This window comes from Nomascus leucogenys, chromosome 16, assembly GCF_006542625.1.
Source record: "Nomascus leucogenys isolate Asia chromosome 16, Asia_NLE_v1, whole genome shotgun sequence".
Lineage (NCBI taxonomy): Eukaryota > Metazoa > Chordata > Mammalia > Primates > Hylobatidae > Nomascus > Nomascus leucogenys.
Window position 1 is genome coordinate 42,801,561 of NC_044396.1, and position 21,032 is coordinate 42,822,592.

Genomic DNA, 21,032 nt, shown 5'->3' on the forward strand with positions numbered 1-21,032 from the left:
TCCTGGCTTGGCTGGGCGTGGTGGCTGTTTGTAATCCCAGCACTTTGGGACGCTGCAGTGAGATCACTTGAGCCAAGGAGTTCGAGACCAGCCTGGGCAACATAGTTAAGACCCCATCTCTACAAAAATATTTTAAAATAAAAAAAATAAGGGTAAATTACTTACACACCTTATCTCATCTTAAGCCCCAAAGTAACTGTGTCATGCGGGTTTTTAGTTTCCTTTTAGTTCTCTCTGGTCACTGGAGATTGTACTTTATGGTGAGCTGATTTGTATCATAGTTCTACTCAGCATTTCCATGTGTCCTGTATTATATGAAATACACATCATTTGTGTGTTTCAAAGCATTTAAATTACCCCACTGGGGCACAGAGCAAGGTTGTAAAGACGGTGAAGTTAGGCACATGAATTTGAATCCTGGCTCTTGCACATTAATAGCTCTGGAATCCTAAGTAAATAGTTTCCCTCTCTAGAGTTTCCTCTTCTGTAAAATCAAGATGGTTGATCAGAGGACTATATACTTAAAGGATATAAAATGCTTAGTATAGTGCCCAGCATATATTAAATAATTACATTTTCATTTTTTATTAATTTCTACAAAATAAAATGGTACTTGTTAAGAGGGTTTAAAAGTATATATACTTTCAAAATGCAGCAGTAAGAGTGGCTGCAATAGTAGGAAATTACCCAACTATTTACATATACATACAACTATTGTTACCCATGGGTAATTAGATCATAACAGTCAGTACCAAGCTCTGACCACATTTAGTAGTTAACAAAATTATTTTTAAAAGGATCATGAACTAAAGATTATCATATGAAATACAGTGCTGATGTGAAAGATAAACCTTTTATAAAACGAACTGAAGTTAAAGACAATATATTTGGTCCAGAATTTTCTTACCACGAGAACTATCCAAAAATTGAACAAGCCGCATCACAAAAAAGTGAGGTGGTCACTTAAGTATCCAAAAGCAGAAAGTGAAGGACTGCTTAACAGAACAGAAGGAATTCCTATATTTGGAAAAGTCAGAAGTCAATGTTGAAATAAAGGAGAAAAACTACTTGGATAACTGACTTATGACACTAATTTAAAAAAACCAGTGAATACTACATTAAAGAAAAAGACTGGGCACACTGGCTCATGCCTATAATCCCAGCACTTTGGGAGGCTGAGGCGGGTGGATCACCTGAGGTCAGGAGTTGGAGACCAGCTTGGCCAACACGGCAAAACCCTGTCTCTACTAAAAATACAAAAATTAGCCGGGCATGGTGGTGGGCTCCTGTAATCCCAGCTACTTAGGAGGCTGAGGCAGGAGAATCACTTGAACCCGGGAGGCAGAGGTTGCAGTGAGCCGAGATCGCACCACTGCACCCCAGCCTGGGTGACAGAATGGGACTCCGTCTCAAAAAAAAATAAAATAAAATAAAAATTAAAGAGTTAAGAAAAAGACAAAAGATAAACACCAAATAAAACTTCTTAAATAGGTAGAAACACTGAAAACCAAATTTGGGAAATTTTTTTTTAGCCAATTAAAACTGAATAACATGAGATTATTTCTTATGCCTGGTTCCATTCTAAGTCAACCACACCAACATCAAAATTTCTCTCTCTGAATATATATTCTTTTAAGTACATTGTTATTTTCCTCCTTTGCATTATAGACATTCATTCCAAATGTTAACATTCCAAATATTAAAATACTCAAAGTCACAGAAAAGTCAGAATTAAATTTTATTTCACATTGATAGAAACCATGAAAAACATTTACATTTTCCCATGTTACAGCACATTTCAACGGAATATTTCTTGCCATAAATAATATCTTGCTGATTTGTAGAAGTGAAATAACAGTTTAATGTTCTTCAAGGTAAAGAAAAATGACATAGTAAATGATTGTTTAAAATTTTTAAATCCAGACATAAACATATGGCTTCATTATTGACATCCTATATAGTCCATTACTAAATTATTTCCATTACTGAATAGCACCCATTTATAAAGATGCATTCTTAATATTGTTTTGGTCAGCTGGAATACAGCAGAAAAATTAACACAGTTCAGAAATATCAAGCATACATTTTTGCTACATATTAATCTGTAAGGTAACTACACTTTATGTATAGGGTTCTGACTAGCCTTTATTACCCATAAGTTTGTTTTCAAATAATTTTTACCAGTAATCTGGAAATTTTGACAATTTAAAATGATTGCTATTTTTATGTTTGCATGAAAAACTAATACAAAAAATAATTTGACTAAAGTGAAAATTTCAAATAAGTCCACTGGCAGATGAAAATAAAGCAAAAAATTACAATAGATTCCTCATCTTCTACAGTAGATGGTTTCAAACGTGTACAAAGTAAACTCTATGCTATGAGAAGATGAAATCATCTTAGAAGTTAGTTTTTAAGATCAGTCTTAAAGGTATTTCAGAACATACTAGAATATGATCTAATTATTCTTTCAGTTGTTTACAGAAAAATAAAACCACAGAATTATTCCTGTTACCTGGGTTGAAGATCCTAATAGCTAGGTGTAAATTTGGATAAGGTACAGGAATTTGAAATAAGTAGTGCATGAAGTTTTAATGTCTGCTTTCTCTATAAAGCATAAATAGATTTTAAATACCTTATATCTGTGACCCAGAATGTCAAATTACAGCATGTATTGACAGTAGCTGTCTATGGCAGAGAGGCAATACTTGGTCTGCTATGAAGGACAATAAAGAAAAAACAAACTTTTTTTTTTTCTTGAGAGAAAAGAGTATTACATAGAAATAATATCAGGGAAAATAAAAGCCTGGTCCCAAAATAAAAGGGCCATTAATTGAAGAGAACAATTTTACTTTTTCTTGACAATAAACAGCACTATCCCTATTATTAGGAATAATGTAATACGACCTCATTCTTATTATGTATTACAATCATTATGTATATACGAACACATATATAAAAATACAGACACTGCATGGTGACTAAGCAATTTTGGAATAAATCCATAGACTAAGTCACAGCATGCATAAATTGTTTATATCTTAACTGCTCATTTATACCTGAACAAATTTTCATTAAGCATACTGCTAATTTTCAAATGATGTAATAAAAAATCTGGTGGCAGTACTGTATTATTTTGCTGAATTACATTTGAGAAAAAAGAAGCTACCTGCTTCATCTATTCTAATATAGTAGATCCTGGGTCTTCTTATAAGAATACATGTATAGAAACTTAAAAGATCATAAATTTCTCATGAGGAGACATTATTTGATCTGTGTCACTGGCATGTATTTGCAAAACATTTTAACACTGCAAACATTAGAAATTTGAAGACTGGGCATGGGAAAAGGTTTATACTCTACTACAATGATGCTGGTGTACTTCTACACAAGGCCTCTTAGTGACGTCAATCAATTGGAGGTAGGAGTTTATCAATGAATTGCTTGACATCCATCATTTCCTGTTTGGAATAAAGTAATTTAATAGGTAGGTAGTTATGTAAGTCAGAAATTAAATTCCCACTAAAATGCCACTTATCAAATCTATGGTATGCATAGTTAAGGTTAAATCACATTTTTACTACAATTAAATAAGACAAAAGAGAAATGAGGCTCCAACAGAAATTTCAGAAATTTCCTATCATGATTATTGTACACTGAAATGACAGCTCCCATCCAGTATCTAGTTCTGCATCTTCCTATACTGGAACAATGTAAGACACTGGGGCGCAGGGATGTTTAGAAGCGATGGTGCCTATACTGAGAAGTCTCAGTAAATGAACAATTACTGACAACTGAGTATGAGTGACAAAGCAGAGCTCCTACCATTCTTCAAACTGAATTATGCACTAAATCCATAGCATTAACTATGTTGTGTCTTTCATAAAGAATTACATACAACCAACCATTTGATAGAGAGCATGTACCTAAGATGTCCCTGGGAAGATATGAACATTAATACACCAAAGATTTACCATAGAAGAAACTTTCTCCTCTTAGCCTCTCGCATTTGGCTCAGTTTTCTCACCTCCCTCAAACTCACTTCCTGCTATCAGCTCTTATATTTCAAGGCCTTACTTAGCCTCACGGTGCCAAATATTAGCAATGCAGCTAACCTTCAGCCTTGTAATTTAGTCACTCAGAAGAGAGTCCCGGTATGAAAGTGTTCTATTTCACAATATTCTGAAGTCCCAAAGAGTTTCCTGTGAGATCACCTCCCACTATCCTACTTCCCCTCATTTTCTGCTCCTCCTCATTCAGCCCAGAGTCGTCGTAGACTCATCTATGGAGCTTTTACGAAGCTCCAGGGTATTTGTGATACAAAGCCCATGAAGAAAACAGCTGCTCTAGAGACCTTCAGTCCCTCTTGCACAAATTAAGGGTTCCAGGACTTCCCCTGCCCTCTCTTTTCTGGATTCAACACTGTAATACTCTATATCAGTAGGAGAACACCCTAGGTTCCCAGGCACCCTTGTCTTTCTGGATAAATCATATTACCACCTCTTTCTCCGTCCCTAAATTATGTAACCCAGGCTGAGTAGTTATAAAACTGTCAGTGTGACTGTCTCACTAGGAATCAATTTTTACTCTAGGTCTTCTCAAGCCTCCAGACCTATCCAGGCCTCCGGCCTCCTTCATTCTATCAAGTGATCGCACCTTCTACTTGACTGAAAAGATAAGCACATCTAATATGAGCTCCCAAGCACTCTCTTCTCTCTCTCCATCTCCTGTTTATATTCATCCATCCTTTCTCTTTCTTTTTTTTAGGGTCTCACTCTGTCACTCAGGATGGAGTGCAGGGTGCCAACAGGGCTCACTGCAGCGGCAACCTCCTGAGATCAAGTGATCCTCTCGCCTCAGCCTCCAGAGTAGTTGGGACTACAGGTGCCCGCCACCTTACCTGGCCCGTCCTCTTCTATCTTGATTGAAAATGGTTTTCTCCTCTTTTAAGGCAAGCACTATACATCTCAGGACTTAATTCTATTCTATGATCCCTCTGAGAATGCCTCTATCAATTATCTTCTCTTTACTGCATCTTCTTCCTCCTTCCTCCACTCATAGGTCTTTCTCTGATCCCATTGAAGGACAGATTTCCTACTCTTCTCCCTCTTTACCAAAACTTTTTAAAAAGGTCTATACATGTTGCCTCTGCTTCCTCATTTCCCTATCCACTTCACACAATCCTTTGCATTTTGGCTTTATCTACCCAAACATCCAAGGTCACAGGTGGCTTAATATTGGGTACTTTCTTCCTAACCTATTTCTCCTTAATCCTTCTCTGGAACACCTTCCACATCTCCTTCCCACTCTGAAATTCTCTCCTCCCATACTCTCAACACCTAACTCCTTTTCTCATTAGGCTAAACTTTAATGTGTCCCCCAAAGTTCTATCTCTGAGCTTTTTTTCTTATAATGCTTTCTCAAGATAATTCTTCATTGATCAATTATATTAGTAATTATTTCAAATCTCCATTTCCAGGCTTGAACTTCAGACAAGTATTTCCAATATCCTATTTTGATATTGTGGGGGCACATCAATCTCAATACATTAAACTCAGTATTGTCTCCTTCCTTTACTCTAAAACTGTTTCTTGCACCTACTTTTTATGATGGCATCAGAGCTAGAAATCTCAGGCCCCATATAATTAATCTCTAAATCCTACTGCACCACCTGTCTCTAGAATGTAGATCAGATCACATCTCACTTCAACCAAAAACACTGACGGCTTCCTGCTGCCTAGAGAGTAAGTCTACCAAGTCCCTTCTCAGCACAAGGAGTCTCTGTTCCTGTGTCTTCCGTCCTATCACACCCAGCTTTTCCTAAGACTGAATGGCTTGCTTTTCCTGTCCTATAGTTTTTTCTCTGCACATTTGCTATCAAAATCCCACCATTTTTCAAAATCTAGCTGTTTCCTCATGGTCTCAGTGCCTCCTAAGATAAAATAAATCTCTTCTCAGTTTTTCAGGACACCTTTTGTTATTTTCCAAGGGCACTTTTTAAAGCTTCTAATACAATGTATATCACATTCTGCTATCCATACAGTTACTTAGACATGCATCTTTCTATTACATTTTAATTTATCTTAAATTTTAATGAAACGGAATGTTTATTATTCACCTTTGAATTATGTACAATGCTGTGTATAATAGCCAATCAGTAGATATTTGTTGAATTAAGTTGAATACACACTCATCTAATGACCTGCTAACTGACTCAATATGAATTAACTCATTTAAATCCCCAAGCATTCAAATGTTACTTTTCTTGAAAATATCACACGAAAAAAGTTACAAATATGGCGCTGATCACTGCTTCCAGACACCTACCTGTTGACACGAACTGTGCATCATACCTTCATAGGTTTTAAAGGTCACATTGGCTGGATTCACCAATGTTTTTAGTTTTTCAACCGTAAGAGAACCAAACATCAGGGGAACTAAAGGGTCACAATCCCCGTGGCACTGGAGAATAGAAATATCTCTATTAGCACCACCGATAGGACCCTGCAAAAAGCAAAAGAATAGTATTTTTGTAAAAGTATAGGACACTATGCCAGGCATTTAAAATTGTACATAAATATGCATATATATAACATATTAGAAGTTATATTTGGCCAAAAAAATAAAATTCCTCCATCCATATACTCACCACATCCCTTTGACTTCTATAGGATGTATGATCACCTTGCCTCATATTATAATATATATCTTCCCAATGAATGAGTTCCTTGAAGCAGATCATATATATGTTTTTTTTGTTTCGTTTAGTTTTTTTGAGACGGAGTCTTGCTCTGTTGCCCAGGCTGGAGTGCAGTGGCGTGATCTTGGCTCACTGCAACCTCCGCCTCCCAGGTTCAAGCAATTCTCCTGCCTCAGCCTCCCGAGTAGCTGGGATTACAGGCACATGCCACCACTCGTGGCTAATTTTTTTGTATTTTTTAGTAGAGACAAGGTTTCACTGTGTTACCCAGGATGGTCTCAATCTCCTGACCTTGTGATCCACCCGCCTCGGTCTCCGAAAGTGCTAGGATTACAGGCGTGAGCCACCGTGCCCAGCCAAGCAGATTTATATTTTAATCCATCTTTATATTTTCAGCTTTTTTTTGTTTGTTTGGTTGGTTGTTTTGGTATTTTGAGTTGCTGTTTTATTCAGCTATCTTTTTTTTGTTTTTAAAGACAGTCTTGCTCTGTTACCCAGGCTGGAGTGAAGTGGCACAATCATGGCTCACTGCAACCTTCACCTCCTGGGTTCAAGTGATTCTCATGCCTCAGCCTCCTGAGTAGCTGGGATTATAGGTGTGCACCACCACACCCAGCTAATTTTTGTATTTTTAGTAGCTATGGGGTTTCACCATGTTGGCCAGGCTGGTCTTGAACTCCTGACCTGAGGTGATCTGCCCACCTCAGCCTCCCAAAGTGCTGGGATTATAGGCATGAGCCACTGCACCTTGTCTAAAAATAAGTATTATTTCTATAGGTTAAAAAGAGTCCTCATTTTCATATATATCCTAAAATGTATCAAATCCTTCTAATATAAGATTTGTGACAATAAGGTTTCTTTCTAATTCCATTCTATGTACTCCACAATACAGACAGTATAGCGTACAGAAATAAGGCCTAGTAATACATCACAAAAGTCTAAGAAAATTATTTTTAAAAAAGGATGAGTGCTGTAAGTGGAGGACTTGGTGATGTGTCAGTGCAGCATCACCGACTGCAGCAAAGACATGGCTGTGGAGGTGGGGATGCTGATGGTGGGGAGGCTGTGCACGTGTGGGGACAGGAGGTAGACAGTAACTCTGTACCTTCTGCTCAGTTTTGCTGTGAATTTAAAACTTCTCCAAAAAATAAAGTTTATTAATAAAAAAAAATAAGATGACTTTATCTCCAACATTATCTACTAGCTACCTTTAGCTCAGTAATCTCATGTTGAATGCATCAACCAAGTTACCTGTGGAAAGGAAGCCCGAAGTGGAAGCCAGCAACTGAGTGCAGTGACACCTGCCAGTTTCTGCTGCGTGGTAAGGGCAGTATATAAAGATAAAGCTCCTCCCTGAAAAGACAAGCAGGGAAAGTCAGTGGAACACACACGCTTGCCCACAGCATTTCTTGTTACTAATGATATCCATAAAAAAAATCAAACTCAGTGGCTGGTGTCAAAACCAATCAGGCAAATAGCGGAAATACAAACACACCCCACCATGTCCTAAAGGACACGGTTCTCTACATCAGAGAACATACAGACTTCCTTTCCAACGAGACATAGTTTGTACCATGGGAAACTGCTGCACTTACAACATGCCTTAGGAATATTCTGAATTTATATTTTCTCCTTTGCAGAGTTTTAGGCATAAAATCCAATCTGGTCTTAAATTGGTATTACTTTTTCTTTTTTTTTTTTTTTGAGATGGAGTTTCACTCTTGTTGCCCAGGCTGGAGGGCAATGGTGCTATCTCGGCTCACCACAACCTCCGCCTCCCAAGTTCAAGCGATTCTCCTGCCTCAGCCTCCCGAGTAGCTGGGATTACAGGCATGCACCACCACACCCGGCTAATTTTGTATTTTTGGTAGAGATGAGGTTTCTCCGTGTTGGTCAGGCTGGTCTCAAACTCCCAACCTCAGGTGATCTGCCCGCCTCAGCCTCCCAAAGTGTTGGGATTACAGGTGTGAGCCACCGTGCCTGGCCCTTAAATTGGTATTACTTTCTAAATGAGAATTTAAGATAATAAGAACTATTTAGCAGACACCTTCAGAGTATCTGCCTACCCAGCTCACAACACCCTGCATTCTGGAAGCTGCACTCCTGCCAGCATCCAGAAGCCCCATCACTCTGACCATGCCCATGGGTTACTGCAACACATGAGTACACGAGAGCCTTTCACATCCCAGGCAGTGATGTTTTCTCCTGGCACTGTGGAAATGGGATTCGATGACTACCAGTCACTCTCTGTGTGGCTACACCTTTAACATGTAAATTCAAGAGCTGGAAAAGCTATAGGCTGCAAAAACCAAGATGGCCAACTGTTTATGGAAAGGTAAACGAAACAGGTAAGCAAAGAAACAAGAGATGACAAATGGTGAGCAAGGTCCGACTGCTTTTCAATTCCTAGCTACTTCCTGAGGCCTTGCCTAATTTTCCTCCTCAGTTTCCTTGATAGGATGCCACAGACTCATCGCTTACTCCTTGCTTGAGGTATTGAGTTGGTTTCTATATACTGTAATGAATGAATATCAAATATACAGACTCCCACATGAACTTGTTATTCTGGATCATCATCATTATTATTATTATTATTTTTGAGACAGAGTCTCAGCTCTGTTGCCCAGGCTGGAGTATAGTGGTGCGATCTTGGCTCACTGCAACCTCTGGGTCCTGGGTTCAAGTGATTTTCCTGCCTCAGCCTCCGGAGTAGCTGGAGTTACAGGCGCGCACCACCATGCCCGGCTAACTTTTGTATTTTTAGTAGAAACGGGGTTTCACCATGTTGGCTGGGCTGGTCCCGAACTCCTGGCCCACCTTGGCCTCCCAAAGTGCTGGGATTACAGGCGTGAGCCACTGCACCTGGCCTGGATCATTAATTTTTGTCCCTATGTTTATGTCACAATGTGTATTACAATATACATTATCTGTGAATTTCAACAAACACCAAATCAATAACACCTTTTCATTATATTGTATCAACAAATCTTTCTATTGAATTCTATCTTCTAAATAATTTCAGAATTCTGACATCTCTCTAATTAAGGTAATCCGAACACTAAGTTGCTAACTTAGAAGGTTTACAGATGAGAAGTTAGGGCATCTGGGGACTGGTTCCATGGCAAACAGCTTACATGCCACAGTAGCCATGAAAGGTCCGTATGAGGAAGCTATGTCTGTGGAGAGAGTACAGAAAGCAGGGGAAAAAGTACAGAGACGAAGAAAAATGCCAAAAATAAACACCACATATTTATACCTAAAACCTGTAATACGTGAAGGTAAAGGGAAGAAATTCTCGTCTTCCACTTTACTGTTCCTATCAGTAGTCTCCTCCTATAGAGGGGACTCATGCCTGTGTTATCAGAGTTTTAATTAATTAAAAGGATACACTGTGTTAACTTAGAAATTTAATTACATGTGTACATGTCTATTATAGTTCTTTTAAGAAGAAATTAATTAGTTCCAGTACACTGAAACTTAATTAAACATTAAAGGTAAGTGTATCAGTCAAGATTCTATAACATCAAAAAAGACTACTCTATAGAAAGGATTAATGTACAGACTTCTAGATAAGTATACTGATGGTACTGACACTCCACTCAAATTTTATCTTACCTGAGAAAACCCTCCCAAAATAATTCTGTTAGAAGGAATGCCATTCTTCACTTCTTGATCAATCAAAGCTTTTACTAAAAACAACACGAAAGTTAGTCAGCAATACTTTCAGAGTTAAGCCCACTGATAAAATTTAAATTAGGAAAAAATTAATAATAGAAAAGCACAATTACTTTTAAGGTGGAAATGAGTGAAAAATTCAAAGCACTTCATTAAAATACAAAATTAGAATGTATTTTCATATGCCAACGGAGAACAATGTGAAAAGGAAATTTAAAAAAAAATCCAATTTCCAATAGTCACACATAAAATTAAATACCTAGGAATTAAAGAAGTGAATGATCTCTATAATGAAAACTATAAAACACTGATGAAAGAGGACACCAAAAAATGGAAAAAAGATTCCATGTTCATGGATAAGAAGAACCAGTAACAATATTGATTGTTATTGTTCATGAATTCTTCTAATCCATGACCATGGAATATTTTTCCCAAACCACCCAAAGCAATCTCTATGAAAATACCAATGACAATCTTCACAGAAACAGAAAAACAATCCTAAATTTTTTTTTTTTTTTTTTTTTTGAGACGAAGTCTCGCTCTGTCACCCAGGCTGGAGTGCAGTGGCGCGATCTCGGCTCACTGCAAGCTCCGCCTACCAGAATCATGCCATTCTCCTGCCTCAGCCTCCCAAGTAGCTGGGACTACAGGTGCCCGCCACCACGCCCGGCTAATTTTTTGTATTTTTAGTAGAGATGGGGTTTCACCATGTTAGCCAGGATGGTCTCGATCTCCTGAACTCGTGATCCGCCCGCCTCGGCCTCCCAAAGTGCTGGGATTACAGGCGTGAGCCACTGTGCCTGGCCCCCTAAAATTTATATGGAATCACGACAGACTCAGAGTAGCCAAAGCTATCCTAAGCAAAAAGAATAAAACTAGAGGAATCACATTACTTTACTTCAAATTATACTACAGAGCTATAGTAACCAAAACTGCATGGTACTGGCATAAAAACAGACACATAGACTAAAGGAACAGAATAGAGAACCCAGAAATCCACACACCTACAGTGAATTCATTTTCGACAAAGGTGTCAAGAACATACACTGGGGAAAAGACAGTCTCTTCAATAAAAATGGTACTGGGAAAACTGGATATCCACATGCAGAAGAATAAAATTAGACCCTATCTCTTGCTGTATACAAAAATCAAATCACAATAAACACTTAAATCTAAGATCTCAAACTATGAAACTACTACGAGAAACAATTGGGGAAAATCTCCAGGACATTGGTCTGGGTAAAAATGTCTTGAGAAATACCCCACAAGCATATCAACCAAAGCAAAAAATAGACAAATGGGATCACATCAAGTTAAAAAGCTTCTGCACAGCAAAGGATACAATCAACAAAGTGAGAAGACAACCCACAGAATGGAAGAAAATATTTGGAAACTACCCGTCTGACAAGGGATTAATAACCAGAATATGTAAGGAGCTTTAACAACTCTATAGGAAAAAAAATAATAATCTGATCAAAAAATGGGCCAGGCCGGGCACGGTGGCTCATGCCTGCAATCCCAGCACTTTGGGAGGCCAAGGAGGGTGGGTTACGAGGTCAAGCGATCGAGACCATCCTGCCCAACATGGTGAAACCCCGTCTCTACTAAAGATTGAAAAATTAGCTGGTCATGGTGGTGCACGCCTGTAGTCACAGCTACTCGGGACGCTGAGGCAGGAGAATCACTTGAACTCGGGAGACTGAGGTTGCAGTGAGCCAAGATTGCGCCACTGCACCCCAGCCTGGTGAAAGAGCAAGACTCTGTCTCAAAACAAACAAACAACAACAAAAAAAACGGGTCAAAGATCTGAATGGACATTTCTGAAAAGATGACATAAAAATGGCAAACAGGCATATGAAAAGGTGCCCAACATCACTGATTGCCAGCAAAATGCAAATCAAAACTACAGTGAAATATCATCTCACCCCAGTTAAAATGGTTTTTATTCAAAAGACAGTTAATAGCAAATGCTGGCGAGGATGTGGAGAAAAGAGAACCCTCATACACTGTTGGTGGGAATGTAAATTATTACAACTACTATGGAGAACAGTTTGGAGGTTCCTCAAAAAACTAAAAATTGAGCTACCATATGATCCAGCAATCCCACTGGATATATACTCAAAAGAAAGTATCTTTCTTTTAACTATATTTGGGTATATATCTTTTGGGATATATACCCAAAAGAAAGGAAATCAGTATATTGAAGAGGTATCTGTACTCCCATGTTTGTTGTAGCACTGTTCCCAATAGCCAAGATTTGGAAGTAACCTATGTGTCCATCAACAGATGACTGGATGAAGAAAATGTGGTACATATACACAATGAAGTACTATTCAGCTATAAAAAAAGAATGAGATCCAGTCATTTGCAACAACACAGGTGGAACTGGAGATCATTATGTTAAGTGAAATAAGCCAGACACAGAAAGACAAACATTGCATGTTCTCACTTTTTTGTGAGATCTAAAACTAACTGAACTCACAGACACAAGACAGTAATAGAAGTATGGTTATCAGAGGCTAGAAGGGTAGTGGGGGGCTGGAGGTGAGGTGCAGCTAGTTAATGGGTACAAAAAAAATAGAATAAGACCTACTATTTGACAGCACAATAGGGTGACTATAGTCAATAGTAACTTAGTGTAGATTTTAAAATAACTTACAAGAGTGTAAATGGATTCTTTGTAACTCAAAGGATAAATGCTTGAGGGGATGGACACCCCATTCTCCATGATGTGCTTATTTCACATTGCATCCCTGTATCAAAACATCTCACGTACACATAAATATGTACACCTACTATGTACTCACAAAAATTGAAAATAAAAAAATTTTAATTAAAACTTCAATAATTTCCCATTAAATATTTTGTTAACAGTTCTTTCATCAAGAGATGGATTTTTAAAAAATAGTTAATTCTGCTCATATATATTCCACGTTTCTCTCTTTAATGAACCATAGGCATTTGTACCTAAAAGTTGTCATTTTAAAATTGTACGTAGTTAAGTGTTTAAAACCATTCATTCTATTGTTTTTAAAAAATCACAGAATTGGCCAGGCACAGTGGCTCACGCCTGTAATCCCAGCACTTTGGAAGGCTGAGGCCGGCAGATCAACTTGAGGCCAGGAGTTTGAGACCAGCCTGGCCAACATGGTGAAACACCGTCTGTACTAAAAATACAAAACGTAGTCGGGCATGGTGGCACAGGCCTGTAGTCCTAGCTACCTGGGAGGCTGAGACAAGAGAATCACTGGAACCCGGGAGGTGGAGGCTGCAGTGAGCTGAGATCGCACCACTGCACTCCAGCCTGAGCAAGAGAGCAAGACTCCATCTCAAAAACAAACAAACAAAAAAACCAGAATCAATCTCTTTCGCTCACTCTCACTCTCTCTCTGTGTCTCTGTCTCTCTCTCTCAAAACAGGGTCTCACTCTGTTGCTGACCTCCCAGGCTCAAGCAATCCTCCCACCTCAGATTCTCAAGCAGCTGGGGGGCCACAGACATGCGCCACCACGCCCAGCTAATTTTGTTTATTTTTTGTAGAGACTCTTACCCCTGGGCTCAAGTGATCCTCCTGCCTCAGCCTCTCAAAGTGCTAGGATTACAGGTATGAGCAACATCCCTTGGCCTCAATCACCTTTCACCTAAGGGTAAGGGCACTATGTACCCCAACTATGTAACCTGAGCACTGTCTTCTTTGTTCAGTAGCACATTCTCTTTTGTTTTTTCTTTCCTGGCTGAGTCTGATTCTAATTTTCTCCAGTAAGTCATCACTTCAGAGAGGAAAGAAGTAACAAGTATTTTGTAGGCCAACTCTATTGTTAGGACAGAATCTTTCATTCTGGAACTCATGAGGCCCACGTATCTTCTTCACAGGGCCCAGGCCCTCCCTGTTTTCCATAGCATCTAACACTTACCCTCATACTTTTGTCATCTATTATTTTCAGACAAAACTTTAATCTACTTTTTGATGATCCCATAAGTCAGTGTTGTTGACATTCCCAAATATCTCACATCTTTTGAATGTATTTTCCCTGTTTTAAAGACCTTAAAGAGTTCTTTTAAAACAAAAGGGCTGCACCCAGTGGTTCGTGCCTGTAATCCCAGGATTTTTGGGGAGGATCACCTGAGGGCAGGAGTTTCCCACCAGCCTGGACAACATAATGAGAATTCATCTCTACAAAACAGTTTAAAAATTAACCAGGTATGGTGGCACATGCCTGTAGTCCCAGCTACTCAGAAGCTGAGGCAGGAGAGTTGCTGGAGACCAGGAATTTGAGGCTGCAGTGAGATATGATCACCAACCGTACTCTAACCTGGGCGACAGTCTCTAAGTAACTATGTAAATAAAAAATTACCAAAAAAGCAAAACAATTCACAGCCAGCCTGCCTTGCCATTGCTGCCAACATCCACCTACACCCACCCACACTTAGGAGTCACCAACCAGATTTTCCTGAAGGCAATCCCAGTCCTCACATTATTATACTTGTCAATATTTCAGTACATACGTGTAAAAGAAAAGCACATTTCTGTGCATTTCTTTTTTTGTTTGTTTTTTTTTTTTTTGAGACGGAGTTTCACTCTTGTTGCCCATGCTGGAGTGCAACAGTGGGATCTCAGCTCACTGTAGCCTCTGCCTCCCAGGTTCAAACAATTCTCCTGGCTCAGCCTCCCAAGTAGCTGGGATTACAGGCAGGCGCCACCACGCCCAGCTAATTTTGTATTTATAATAGAGACGGGGTTTCTCCATGTTGGTCAGGCTCATCTCGAACTCCCGACCTCACGCGATCCGCCCGCCTCTGCCTCCCAAAGTGCTGGGATTACAGGTGTAAGCCACCGCGCCCGGCCTCCTGTGCATTTGTTAAAAATAGACACGTCCCAGTAAGTTAGTATTCTGTTTCCCCCTCCAAACAAATAGAATTACCATAATCATAAAGGAGATGGACTCCTAACCAGAGACCAGGCTTTCGAGGTTTTGTAAAGCAGAGCTAATACTTCACAGGGGTGTCAAATGAGGTGCTCCGTAAGAAACGCCTAGCTTGTAAACAGTTATGTGCTCAATCAGTGGCACCTGTTATTACTACTGCACTAAAATTAACAATTTTTTTCTTTTTTTTTTTTTTTTTTTTTTTTTTTGAGACAGTCTCCCTCTGTCACCCAGGCTGGAGTGCAATGGCACAACCTCAGCTCACTGCAACCTCCGCCTACTGGGTTCAAGCAATTCTCCTGCCTCAGCCTCTCAAGTAACTGGGATTACAGGCACCCGCCACCACGCGTGGCTAATTTTTTTGTATTTTTAGTAGAGACGGGGTTTCACCATGTTGGCCAGGCTGGTCTCAAACTCCTGACCTCAGGTGATCTGCCTGCCTCGGCCTCTCAAAGTGCTGGGGTTACAGGCGTGAGCCACCACACTCGGCCACATTTTCACTGTTTCTTATCATTATACTCATTATATTATTATTTTCACTGTTATTCCAAGTCTCTTTAATGAAGATAACTGGCCAAAACTATTTTTTTTTTTTGAGACGGAGTTTCATTCTTGTTGCCCAAGCCGGAGTGCAATGGCGCAATCTCGGCTCATTGAAACCTCTGCCTCCTAGGTTCAAGCGATTCTCCTGCCTCAGCTCCCAAGTAGCTGGAATTACAGGTGTGCGCCACCACGCCCAGCTAATTTTTAAATTTTTAGTAGAAACGGGGTTTCACTAGGTTAGCCAGGCTGGTCTCAAACTCCTGACCTCAGATGATCTGCCCACCTTGGCTTCCCAAAGTGCTGGGATTAAAGGCGTGAGCCACCACGCCCGGCCAGCCAAAACTATTAAACATTCTGCTGTTTTCTCCATTTTCCTATGTAAATCAAAGAAAAATTATTATATGTCTGACAGAGTTAAAGCTTGATAAATGCCATTTGTCCCCATCCACCTCATCTCCATTGCCTATACTCAAGTGAGTTCATGTGGACACTGTGGCAAACAAGTAACAGAGTGACCAGAAAGGAAAACAAGCCTGGGCAACATAGGGAGACCCTGTGTCTACAAAAAAAAATTAAAACCTGGCCAGGCATGGTGGTGTGCGCCTCCGTGGTCCCAGCCTACTCGGGAGGATGAGGTGGAAGGGTCGCTTGAGTTCAGAAGGTCAAGGCTGCAGTGAGCTTTGATCACACCACTGCACTCCAGGCTGGGTGACACAGCAAGACCCTCTCTGGGGGACAGGGGGTAAAAGGAAGGAAACAGCCGTACCTCCTGAGATTAGATAAATGTGTTTTTTTGTTTGTTTGTTTTTGTTTTTCTGAGACGAAGTTTCGCTCTTGTTGCCCAGGCTGGAGCGCAGTGGGGCGATCTCAGCTCACTGCAACCTCTACCTCCCAGGTTCAAGCAACTATCCTGCCTCATCCTCTCAAGGGGCTGGGATTACAGGCGCCCACCACCATGCCCAGCTAATTTTTTGTATTTTTAGTAGAGATGGGGTTTCACCATGCTGGCCAAGCTGGTCTCGAACTCCTGACCTTCAGGTGATCCATATGCCTCTACCTCCCAAAGTACTGGGATTGCAGGCGTGAGCCACCGTACCCGGCCCAAATGTGTAATTTTTAACCAGTACCGATATGATTACTGAATCTACTAAAAACATTTAGGAACACTTTTGGCTTTATAAACATTTTCTGTACTTACTATTTTCTGCTGCCTGTTTAATCCCAGATTCATCTTCCTGTGAATCTGGTGAAAGCCCAATAATATCAAACCTGTAAAATAAGGCAAAATCTTAAAAGAACCATTTTATTCTAAGAAAAATCTATTATTGTAGCAAGTATATTTTACTACATTCATGGTAGCTTGGATTAAAAGGCTAACCAGAAAAATTTATTTTATTTTACTTATTTATTTATTTTTTGAAATTTATTTATTTATTTATTTTTTGAGACGAAGTCTCACTCTGTTGCTCAGGCTGAAGTGCAGTGGCATGATCTCTGCTCACTGCAGCCTCCCCCTCCCAGGTTCAAGCGATTCTCCTGTGTCAGCCTCCTGAGTAGCTGGTACTACAGGCGCATGCCACCACACCCGGCTAATTTTTGTATTTTTAGTAGACACGGGGTTTTGCTGTGTTGGCCAGGCTGGTCTTGAACTCCTGACCTCAGTTGATTAGCCTGCCTCTGCCTCCCAAAGTGCTGGGATTATAGGTATGAGCCACCATGCCCGGCTAAAGTCATCGTTTTTTAACAGATCTGATGTTAGGAGTCTCAGAGAACAGTTAGGAAAAATCATAGTCTGGAAGTAGCATATAGGAACAAAAAACTGACCCTACTTTCTGACAGTAAAGTGCAGAGGGAATGTGAGGATATCTTCAGAGGGCTGGAAGCGAAGCGGTTTCCTTAAAAACAACCCAGACAGGCAAGAAATTGGAAAGGTGAAGAGGCTGTGGTTTAATAGGGGTCATTCGAATGTTGGGTTACTAAAACCAACAAAGGTTTATCAAGCAGCAGAAGATATTCTCCCACATGATTTTTATTCAAACACTCTCTCCTATTTCCTCTAACTGTATGTACAGCTCCTTAAGTTTACCCCTAAATCTAGAGTATAAAAATGTAAATAAAGGTTAACTATGCAACTTTGCAATTTAAAAAACAGCTAAATAAAAACTGCTGTACACAAAAGCATTTCTGAAAACATTAAATAAGTAATATAATGTTCTTACTGAATAAGTAAATTCTTACTTACCATGAAGGCATAGCCATGTTCATATTTAATGTAACAGGCCTAACAGGCCTACATGGAAAAGAAAAAACAACAAAATCAGAATAACAAAGCATAAAAACTGGTAAATTCCATTAATCAAAACCAGATAATTGCTTGAGACCTACACAAAACTGTATGCTACAGTTTTAACATACGAACTGTTTTATTTCATCCACACCTGTACAACTCTGCTTTCCATGCTCCTCCAAATGTGTTCTGAAGACAGAGCAACAGCAACAAAGGACAAAGCTTGACAGATACATTTTCCCTTCTCAACACCCTTACTTACTACTTTTGACTTCTCAGACAGGAGAAGAGAAACCAGAAACCAAGACAGTTGGAAATGTATAAAATATGAGATTCTGGTATGGGGCTAAGGACAATGAGCGATTTATTACACTGATACAATTCTCATATGCTCAGATTACACTTTTCCTAATTTTCTAGTTCTTAGCTATGTACTTGCTTAAGAGACCTCTAAATAAATAAGGGAAATCCAAAATTTGCCTAAGTGTCCATTATAGCCAATTCAAGTCTGTGATTAAAAATATGCTAGATAATCTGAATTCAGCTCCATCCAAAGGAAAGAAAAGTAAGCACACTCTAACTACATCTCACCACTTTCCTCCTGATTCATGAAGTAAGTCCACCTTAGAGGTTACAAACTGTATCAAAATTTCTTTGAGAATACAAATTTCCCTAGGTTGGGCAACAGCCTTTTAAAGCTGTTCAACTTGGGGCATATATCAATAACCATTCCAACGTAATTAAGAATTCTGGGCCGGGCAGGGTGGGTCACGCCTGTAATCCCAGCACTTTGGGAGGCCGAGGCGGGCCGATCACCTGAGATCAGGAGTTTGAGACCAGCCTGGCCAACATGGTGAAACCCTGTCTCTATTAAAAATACAAAAAATTAGCCGGGCACGGTGGCAGGCGCCTGTAATTCCAGCTACTTGGGAGACTGAGGCAGGAGAATCGCATGAACCCAGGAGGCAGAGGTTGCAGTGAACCGGAATTATGCCACTGCACTCCATCTTGGGCAACAGACAGACTCCATCTCAAAAAAAAAAAAAGAAAAAGAATAAAAATAATCCTGTCTCTTGCTTGAGCAGAATGATAGAGGACATAGCAACCCTAGCCACAGTATTCACTGTAGCCTACAGAGGTAAGACAGACTGTATTTCAGGATAAAAAGAGGAAGAAATGTTTTCTTATCCAATCTTCTCAGCTGTTGTTGTTCTTCCCATTCCTTCTTTCATGTTTATGTATCCGTCCCAACTCTACTGCTACTACCACTTCTGGGGATGAATTACTAACTGATATGAGTATGTCCAATCCCTTCTTGTCTTCTCCATGGTTATTGCTTCTCAGCAACCTTTTGACCTAAATCAAGGGTGTCCAATCATTTGGTTTCCCTGGGCTACATTGGAAGAATAGCCTTGGGCCACAAAGATACATTAACACTAACAATAGCTGATGAGGTAAAAAATAAAATAAAATAAAATAATATTTAAAAATTACAAAAAAAAAATCTCATAATGTTTTAAGAAAGTTTACTAATTTGTATTGGGCTGCATTCAAACTGACCTGGGCCACAGGTTGGACAAGCTAGACCTAATGTGCCAATCTTATTGATCTTCTAAGTTTGCTCAAAACTTTCAGAGCCAGAATTCAAAACAAGACCTATCATATTCCAAAGTCTTTGCTCTTTCCACAGTACATCAACATTGCCCCAAACGATAAAATTAAAGAGTGTTTTCAACATAATAAAGATTTCTCACAAATCTAACAGGTAAATCCCCTTCAGAGATACCCTAGGGATATCCTAGAACTTTATAGATATTTGTATATCTAAGATAATTTTTCTGGGAGGCCAAGGCAGGTCGATCACTTGAGGTCAGGCATTTGAGACTAGCCTGGCCAACATGGTGAAACCCTGTCTCTAGTAAACATACAAAAATTAGCTAGGCGTGGTGGCACGTACCTGTAACCCCAGCTACTCTGGAGGCTGAGGCAGGAGAATCGCTTGAACCCAGGAGGTGGAGGTTGCAGTGAGCTGAGATCACGCCACTGCACTCCAGCCTGGGTGGCAGAGTAAGACTCTGTCTCAAAAATAAATAAATAAATACATAAAATAATTTTTCTGGTCTTAAGTTCAGCTGACCTCCAAGACAGCAATATTTTAAATTGCTTAACAAAAGAGAAAAAGAGAAAAAATCAATTTAACTAAGAAACCATTTTAGTTTTAAGGAATTCTACTAATCTTTATTTTTAAACAATATTTAGAAAGTAAAAATTAACTGTATTCAAATACTTTACTGGAAGGGTAAAGCAATCACAATTGCTCCTCTCCAGACTCTGAATCACAAGCCTGAAGATCAGAAATACTCACGCATGCGGGCAGATATATTTGATATGTGAACTTCTGATACCTGCAAAGGCTTCTGCCCATCCGTGCCTGGTGGAAAAATCATTGAATAATGCTATTAGACACTGTTTTAAATCCCAGTAAGTTAGTAGCAGAAGAGTAACTTTAAAAAATTGTGAAGATAAATGTTAAATCCTGAAAATATGTTTTTGTTTGTTTGTTTTTTGAGATGGCGTCTCGCTCTGTCGCCCAGGCTGGAGTATAGTGGAGTACTCCATCTCAAAATAAATAAATAGGTTAAGTAAATAAAATAAAAACAGCAACTTTCGCTGAGCATGGTTGCTCATGTCTATAATCCCAGCACTTTGAGAGGCTGAGGTAGGAGGACAGCTTGAGACCAGGAGTTTAAGACCAGCCTAAACAATATAGTAAGACCCATTCTACAGAAAACTCAAGAAAAAAAAAATTTTTTAATCCAGCAACTTTAATATTATTTCTTCATGTGTACATGTTCACATACATACATGTTCAAAGCAGAATACAGAAAAATTGAAAAACTATA

General features: G+C 39.4%; 1 protein-coding gene across 6 annotated transcripts in view; it reads right to left on the minus strand.

Moving 5' to 3' along the window:
* Positions 1-1,714: 1,714 nt before the first annotated feature.
* Positions 1,715-21,032, minus strand: part of LYPLA1 (lysophospholipase 1) — a 52,950-nt gene continuing 33,632 nt past the window's right edge. The window contains exons 3-9 of one of the 6 annotated variants that reach the window (XM_012508684.2): positions 20,495-20,560; positions 18,085-18,132; positions 17,041-17,111; positions 10,316-10,389; positions 7,952-8,053; positions 6,328-6,462; positions 1,715-3,461 (exon numbers count right to left, since the gene is read on the minus strand). In XM_012508684.2, coding sequence (XP_012364138.1) covers positions 3,408-3,461; positions 6,328-6,462; positions 7,952-8,053; positions 10,316-10,389; positions 17,041-17,111; positions 18,085-18,132; positions 20,495-20,560 — 550 coding nt within the window. In that variant the 3' untranslated portion in view covers positions 1,715-3,407. Of the gene's footprint in view, positions 3,462-6,327; positions 6,505-7,951; positions 8,054-10,315; positions 10,390-17,040; positions 17,112-18,084; positions 18,133-20,494; positions 20,561-21,032 lie in introns of all 6 variants that reach the window. The other 5 variants (XM_012508710.2, XM_030795124.1, XM_012508704.2 and 2 more) reach the window with 5 other exon arrangements.